General features: G+C 38.4%; 1 protein-coding gene across 1 annotated transcript in view; it reads right to left on the bottom strand.

Annotated features, from left to right (window-relative positions):
- scara5 (scavenger receptor class A, member 5 (putative)) overlaps positions 1–8,644 on the bottom strand; it is an 83,276-nt gene continuing 74,632 nt past the window's right edge. Inside the window, exon 12 of the mRNA XM_078275283.1 lies at positions 1–6,452. Coding sequence (XP_078131409.1) covers positions 6,319–6,452 — 134 coding nt within the window. The 3' untranslated portion in view covers positions 1–6,318. The remainder of the gene's footprint in view (positions 6,453–8,644) is intronic.

Below are 8,644 nucleotides of genomic sequence, written 5' to 3'. Positions count from 1 at the left end.
CCTGTTTAAACAAATCTACATTTTATTACTTCAGCAGTGCATGTACAGCATTTTAGTGGTACAAATCAACAGAACACAAAGGAAACGTGAAGCACTGTATTGAGTATTTTCTTGACATAATCATGTTTGATTTAGGCATTTGTATATGCCCTTATATGAGTCATGACCAGCACAATGTAATAACAAAACAGACACATGTATACGCCTATATGCTTAGAGCCATTATGCCAAAGTATAGCATAGTAAGGTACAACCAAGTATACATTTATAAAATGACACATTTTAGTGGTTAAGTGCACTTTGCAATGTGTTCTCACTTTCAAAAGTTATGGCATTAGGCTGCTTTACATTTTCAAAGTAAAAGTATTCAAGTTATTTGACCCTGCAAAGCTGAAGCATTGATCTGAGGTCAGAGGAGCCTCTAACCAATCAGGTTAGATATCTAATTCCTAACCTGATTGGTTCCTGGCAGCTTCGCCAGGAAGGAACACCAGTCAAAATGCATTTTGCTGTGAGAAGATCAACTGGTGGAGACACGCTGGTTGAATTGTGCGCATAAGGTTTTGATATGTGATTGGTCTGCACTAATTTCCCATTTTGCAGTCTCCAGAACCCATTTTGACCAGAAAATTGTTAGTTTGAGTTAGATTTCTCTTTAAGGAAGATTTGGATAAAGAAGAGTTTGTAGCATGAGAAAGGTAATTTCTTGGGATTTTGAACATTACAAAAAAGCTACATATACTTAAAGAAGAAAAACTATTAGACTAACCAAAATCAGTAAAAAATACAAAACTGGACAAAGCGAGTGTTTTTACTTTTAAAAAGCATAAAGCATAAACCTACAGTACAGTTAATCCTACATGATTATTATGATTATATATACTGTGCCTTCCTCCGAAAAGCAGCAATGTTACACCTTAGGTGACACTGAGACATGTGAAACGCTACCTCAGAGTTTTTTCATCTTTAGGTATGGATGCCTGTTGGGGTCACTTGATATGCAAATGAGTTGCAGGAGACTTTGTTGTTGTTGATATTTATATATCTAGTGGATTGATTGATAGTAGGACACAAAAGTGTGTAAAACCTAAATTTCGATCGGTGTAATTGAAATTTCAGAGCTAAAAATTGAGTCATGGGTGAGACAAAGGGTTAAAAAAAGACTGATTTACTGTAGCTGCTTGGTCTGCCAATCTCCAACCAATACTCTCCTAATGTATCTGCAACTAAAAGGCCTAACTGACTTTTAGTGCTCAAACTAATCATAATATCTTACATATGTAAATGACCATCCAAGATCACAAATGTCAGGGTCATGGATGAGAGAAGCCACCGACATTAACTATATTTTGCTAATAATCTTTGCTGTAACTACTTGACTCTGCTCACTGAGATATAACTGTGACTCTGCTTTAAGAAACTTTTATGAAAGTCCAATCTGCTGGCAAATACCTATATGATAAGATAGCAAGGATAATATGTATCCCTTTAACATTAGTCTTTACTTCTTCCACTTTCCACCTCTTACTTAAAAAGAAAATGTCAAAAAAAAGAAAAGAAAAGCTGGGAGCACTGCCATGTTTTAGCTGCACTGATAGTTGTGCAACATTAATGAATATTAAAGGCCTGCTGCGAAGTGCCTATAATCAATACTGTGGAATAACACATACTCAAACTTGCGTAAATACAAAAGTATTTTTTGAGAAAACACTTCACAGGAATTCCAATCAGTGATATTTTGTTTGCTTCTCTGGTTAAAAGAGATGACAAATAAGCAAATGAGCAAAAATATACAGATGAAGCTCTGGGTGTTATCTTTGGCTGTTGTTTTTGAAAGGCAGAGCTTTAAAGTAATAACTCCACGGCCAAAGTGCTGAACGTGACGCCTCTACAAGATGAATGAGGGTCATCAGAACGAGACATAAAGACCTGGCTGCCACTCAGTCAGACTGTCAGCTACACTGTGGTGCTGCACAGAAAACCAGAGCAGATGTACAAGTGTGTATGTGTGTTGTGAGTATGACACTCAATCACGCACACATTAGTTGGTACGTATTCAACTCTATAACCTTGTGCATTTCTAATTTGTTCCATTCACTTCTTTTACCACCTCATGGAGTACAAAAATAATAAACTCCTGGACATAAAAGTGTAATCACAATTACATCAAGTTGCTAATACCGTAAATGAAATGTATATTGACTGGTTTATGGAGGATTGTATGAGGATTGTAGGTCCTTTGATTTGTGTCATACTGGGAAACGTTGTACTTTGGCAGCCTCAAGTTGCAAGAACTGTCATCTGTATTTTAATCTATTTTTTTTTTTGTTTTAACATTTGAAGGACTTGACTGCCAAGAAATCTTTAAGGTGGTGTCAGACGAAGTTCTCTCACTGTCAGCTGCTGTATTTCACGTGTCATATTATAGTTTATTGCTTTCTGTGCGGCGAAAAGAATTCCTCCTGCCAGAGAAGAATTTGAAATGAGTGTGCTGCATGAATCTTAAGGATATTCTTTATCTTTGAAGTGCCACTTTTGGATTCATGCAGATGTATTTTTACATTCAAATCTATCCCCTTGTGGGGGGAGGGGCTTAGGAGACCGTTTTGGGCTTTAACGGAAAGGGGGGAGGGACTGAGAAGTTGTCGATGTTCAAATTATTTGGCTAAGTCCTGGATCTTTACAATCCTACCTACAGCACCTTTAAAAGATAACTCAATCTGACTGAATCTATCTGCTAATTGATTAATTGACTAATTGTTTCAGCTCTAATTTGTATTTTAATAATAGTAATAATGCGAAAGAAACAACTGGGATACATTAGGCAGCCACATCTTGTAGTGTTGGTGTCATTAAAGCTATAGTGGGTAGATTCTGTCACCCCCATGAGGAATTCTAAGTAATGACGACAATGCTGTCGGCACGTTCGCGATCACGAAAGGCTTGTATCATGTGGACGTGCCGACAGCATTGTCGTCATTACTTAGAACTCCCCCCACCCCTCCTCCATACAGTTGCTGGTAGCCAAGGAGGACACGGAGGATTATAACAACATGATGGATTCTTCAGAAGAGGTTATTATCTTCACTCAAATTTCTGCACGGGAAAGTCACCGGACGACACAATCTTCTGAACATAGCCTAACTGAGAAATACTTAGAGAGTTGTGTGGAGCAAGTCATTTGGCAATGGCTTGAATGTAACGGACGTTCATTAATATCAAAAAGTTCCGCACTAAAGCTTTATGTCCCAATAGATGCAGTAGTAAACATTTAAGGGCATTATTGCTTTTATAAAACAATTTCAAAACCTTGTGAACAAAGTGAAAAATCTTCAGCATTAAGGATGAGCGAATGAAAATGAAAAAGATAACCAACTAGCTTCTGGAGAGCCAAAGAGTTGTCAATGTCTGATAATGTTTGTATTCAATTGTGATTGTTATTTGGCCAAAAGGTAAAACTGAACACAGCTTTCTTTACCAGAAGTGACTCTATGACAAGACTTTGTAAAACATTACTCCTGATTTTTGTTTATAAAAAGCTATTGGGTGAGTTATCCAATCATACCCATCCGCAATGCCCCTTCATGTTGCTATAGCGTCTTCTGAGACACCTCAGTCTATTGAGTCTGGTTTCTCACCTCGATTTTCACTTTTCCCAGACTCCCTCTCTAATTTGTAATTTTTTTGTGGTTTAAAACAGAAACCCTCAACAAAAACCAAGGCACTTGAACACGAGGTAGAGAAAATAATTTCTGGCAGCAGCCGCCTTGAATCAACTCAAATTCATATCCAACATTTTTCCCTCACATGAACACAAACTCTTAAATAAACGTCATGTGTGCTGATTCACTTTCATTAAAAAGAAAGTGGGCCAGACAATTTTTGATTTGTTTAAAACAAGGGGAGCTTACACAGAATATAGAAGCGGAGAGTATTCAACTACAGCCCTTTGAGGTTTGTTATGTTTGCCAAATTTTAAGGTGCACTAAAAAATATTTCCCCTCTTCAAATATAAAACATGACTGGGTAAAGAGACAGGTTGCTGCAAGGACACTTGTGAGGTACCAACCTTTTTGGATTCAAGAGAAACCGTAAAGATTAAACCCCACTGAGAGAGGCATAAAACTGAAGAAAAAGCTTGTCTGTTATGGTTGGTTTGGCGTTTGGCATGTGTGTGTGTGTGTGTGTGTGTGTGTGTGTGTGTTTGAGGTGCATATACACATGTGCATTTATGCTGAAACATCCGAACTTCTGGCAGTAAACACCGACAGTTGTAAATCGTACATGGCCGGCATCCATCTGTTTATACTCATCTTTTCTCTCTTCCTCATAATCGCTTCATCTGTCAAATGCAGTGACAGATAGCACTTTCCAAATTCTTTGTTAGTTGCTTCTTCTTTTTTTTTTTTTTCATTTCCATGAAAAAAATATAGCACACCCTAAACTGGTTTGGTGATTTGCAGGTTAAAGAAACTAGATATTGAGGTTAAAACTGCGCTAAAAGCTGCCTAACTGACTTTTCTTTCTGCTTGTGGCGGCCCTAAGATATATTATCTCCTCATAAGGTTGCCAGCAAACATTTGCCAATTTACACATCCAGCAGACACAGAACAGCATTCATGCGGAGCCTTGTTTCTGTCCACGGGATTTTGGCCTCCACCAACTGCTCAGAAAAATATCTGTCTCTTTAGCTGCTAAATATTCCACTTTATTCAACTGTTTTTGCCTGTCTATTTGTTGTTTCTGTCCAGGGAACGTTAAGTGTGTTTATCAGAGCTTTTATGGCAGAAAACAGCTTCCTGTTGTAGCTGAAGATAAGGCTGATGACCCCAAAACAATAAGCTTTGTACAGATTTACTGTGGGTAATAATTCTGTGTCTGCAATGTAAAAATATTGATTAGAGGAGAGTTTAAAAAACTTAAAAAACTGCCGCTTTGGCAAAGAAACTTAGCAATTTGCCAAAAAGTCAAAGAAGAAGAAGACTGCTTGCTAGCAAACATGGATGTAAACAATGCATGCTTCAAAAAATTAATTGGCTTTGTAAATGTTTTATGAGGAAGGAAATGTAATCAATGCGTTTGTTAGACCTCAAGGATACAGACTGGTGAGAAACTCTGAATGTAAACAGAACTTTTGTTTGTTTACATAAAACTCCACAGGGCCCCTTTAAGTCCAGTTTTAACTCACCAGGTATTGACCTGCAAATCATCAAACAACTGCTTACTAGGTAATGCTATTTGATGTATAATAAGTCAAAACTGTGTATGTTTAGCATCATTCAAAAGCCATCCCTACATACTACTGTGAAGAGCAGCTGCCTGTAAATCAGTTTATCAAAGAGTCCGTCTTGTCAGTTTCTTTATGTGCCGTTTCAGCTCCTCAGAAACTTGGAGACAAATGAAGTCTCTGCTGATGAAGTTGTTGGATCAGCTTCTAATCCACACTGGAGATCAAACTGCAAAACCTGACGAGCCTCTGAGGAGAGAAGGACCCTATGAAAGCTAGTCTCGCATTGCCAGACCGTCCTCCACAGCGTTGCGGAGGAGGGTCTGGCGAGTCCACACAGCATTCCGGGATGGGAGAAAAACGTGCTCTGGTTTATTGGCATTTCTTTAAACCAATCACAATCGTCTTGGGCGGTTCTAATCGCCGGACGGAGCAATGGTGCCGTTACAAAATAGCATCGGGAAGGAACTTGTTTAGGTGGAATGTGTACGTTCAAAGCTTGTTTTAGTCGTACAACCGAAAACTCAGATTGGACAGATCCAGTCTAGCTAGCTGTCTGGATTTACCCTGCAGAGATCTGAGGAGCAGTTAATCATAGTCCTCAGAAATCCACCGGAGTTTAAAATGCCAACACAAAGAAAGCTGAAGATAACGGACATCTGGTCGAAATGAGGGACATTCAGCAGAATTTCAGGCGGTTGATATAGACTATATAAAGGCTGACCTTTGGCTTCATTGAAGACATGAGGTCTGTAATTTAGTCCTGATGAAGTGTCCTGTCGTGCGATCATCCCTAGCTTTTATGGTTGCTCAAAGTCTGAAAATGTGTGCATTTTCTTTGCTCCCATGGTTCAGTCTTGTAGGTAAAACGGTCAAATGTTTAACCATGAACTTAAAGAAAAGCTGCAGATTTAGTTCATGCACAACATGGAGGTTTGTCGCTTTCTTTCGCAGGAAAAAAACAACATACTGCTAACGTGACACCCTTGGCGATGGCAGGACGTTGTGCACCTTATCGCTACTTAAAAGTCGAAGGCACAGTTTGAGAGGAGATGCTCGGCCGCTGCAGCAGTGACAGGATCATGAAAGTTTTAGACGGCGCATGTCACACCAGCATCCTCCACGTGGCCGCAGTTGGTTTTGCCCCAGCCAGAAAACTTGCACTGATGGATGGTGTCTTCGTTCCCTGTACACGCCACATCATCCATCCAGATCAGACCAGTACCTGCACAGACAGTAGGAAAGAATTTATACTTTGTATTGTACAAAATTGATTTTCTCTCCACCATTATTGCAGCCAGGGAATGACAGTAATGGCACTGTAGCGGCACTTTCTACCAATATATAGTATAGTTGTGACATCACTACCATACGGAAGTCCAGACGACTCATTTAAAGGCACAGTTTCTGAATATGGGCTGTGTGCATTTCTCCATGGATTGAGCGTTTTGATACTTTCTCTGTATTTATTTAGCACCTCGACCTGCTTTATAATAAAAAAAGACATGGCATCTCACTTTTTACAATATGAGACTTTTAAAGAACTCTAATGTGCTTAAATGTTTTTTATTTGACTGATGTTAAATTTTTCTTTTAGGACGATATTAACTGTGAATATGGTTTAATGGATTAAATACATTTTTTAACCCATGTAACCCAAGCAAGTAGCTGGCAGTAGCTTTTTTTGTGTCAGCTGAGTGATGTCTGCACGTATAACAACCTTCATGAGTAAAAAAATTACAATTTTAGTCATTATTTTGCACCTTCCATCCTCTTTGTTTTTAACACTCATTTCAAAACAGATATATTTTAAATATTTTTAATTCTTGACTTTTGCAGTACTTTCTTCTTTTCTCTTACTATGTTTATTGTGACTGTTATGCACCAAAACAACTAAACAAATTCCTTGTACCTGTATGTGAAAACCTACTTGGCAATAAACGATTTTTGATTCTGATTTGTTCTGATTCTGATTCAATAAGGTAAAACAGCCTGTGTGTAGCCTCAGAGGTGAAATCTGAAATAAAAAAAAAGGATTTTGAGAAGTGGAAAATACACCCTTTTCAATTTCCCTTTTCCAAGACACTGAAAGAGAGTGTACATTGCAGTGCAGAACATGGATACAAATGTTGAATGCAACAAATGAAAACAAGTAACGTCCCGATTTTTTTGCATCATTATAAAAGATCAAAAATCACATCTGGACTTGGACACCAGCGGTCCAAGTTCCCTCTGATGGCTCGTTTATGCATCACTTTTCCTCTTCTTCATAACCCCAGTCAAAACGATGCAACTGCAGCCAAAGACAGTGAACATTTTGGCTGCTGGAGCTGCTTGTTAATCACCAGCTGACGTATGAGAGCGCCACACATAGTGTTTAGGTCATACATTTTAGAAATCATATTGAAACTCAAAATAAACACACCGTGAACCCAGTGAATGATTCTGACATTTTGTTTCTTGCTGTGGGAGGTAGAAAGCAGAATTTTACCTAACTTCTTCTCTTCTTACATTTTAAAAGCTAGTTGTAGCTCCTTGGGTTTGGTGAACTTTGTGTAGTGATTTCTATATAACAGAAATATAATAATTCAGGCAGACAAATGATCCTTTAGTTGTTGCTTTTTTGCCCAAAAGTGTAACGGTTCTAAGAAGGTTAAAGGTTTAAAGACATGTGTTAGATGCAGAGGCATGAATCATAAACTGTGTATACAAGCCTTCTGATTGAGACAGCAAGTACTCCTCACTGAATTGTTGATCAGATAATATTGTATCCGGTAATAAAAGACACAGTTCCAGCTGGTAAGCAGAGCTTTTGGCAATATTGTTTTTTCGCTATAAAACTGTATCCAAAAAACAGTTCCTGTTTGTAAAACTGGGAATCACTGGAGGATTTCAAGAAAATCCCTTTAGTTTTGCAACAGCTTTTAGAGGCTCTGAAGAGATGGTAGTCAGCTGTGAGCGAATACGACTGAGATCAAGTCACATTTGGTTGTACTCACACGCTGATAATGCAGTTTAAGGACACATGACTAAAAGGGTTTATGCGCTGTAGGTGAGAAGAGAGGCTGACCTGACTCATCAGTAATGCCCTTAAAGCAACATCTGGAGTCGTATAATCTCTGCTGCTCTGCTCTAAATCATAACTGTTTATCACTCAGGTGTACAGAGCCGTGAGTGAGGAACAAATTGCAGTGCTCAGAAAAATTAAGATAAAAATGAGAAACAATCACACAAGATCATGTTGGTAAAGTCACGGATGAGGCAACTAAAAAGCAAAAACTAAATCAAAATGAATATAAAACAGACAAGTAGAATCAAAAGCACTAGTCGAGCTTCAGGCCTGCAGACTCATGAGGCCAAACTTAAATTATTCAAAACTCTTATTCTTCCACTTCCGTTATTTTCTCTTAAAACTGG

Source organism: Sander vitreus, chromosome 18 (assembly GCF_031162955.1).
Source record: "Sander vitreus isolate 19-12246 chromosome 18, sanVit1, whole genome shotgun sequence".
Lineage (NCBI taxonomy): Eukaryota > Metazoa > Chordata > Actinopteri > Perciformes > Percidae > Sander > Sander vitreus.
This window is presented reverse-complemented; position numbering and strand designations above follow the sequence as displayed.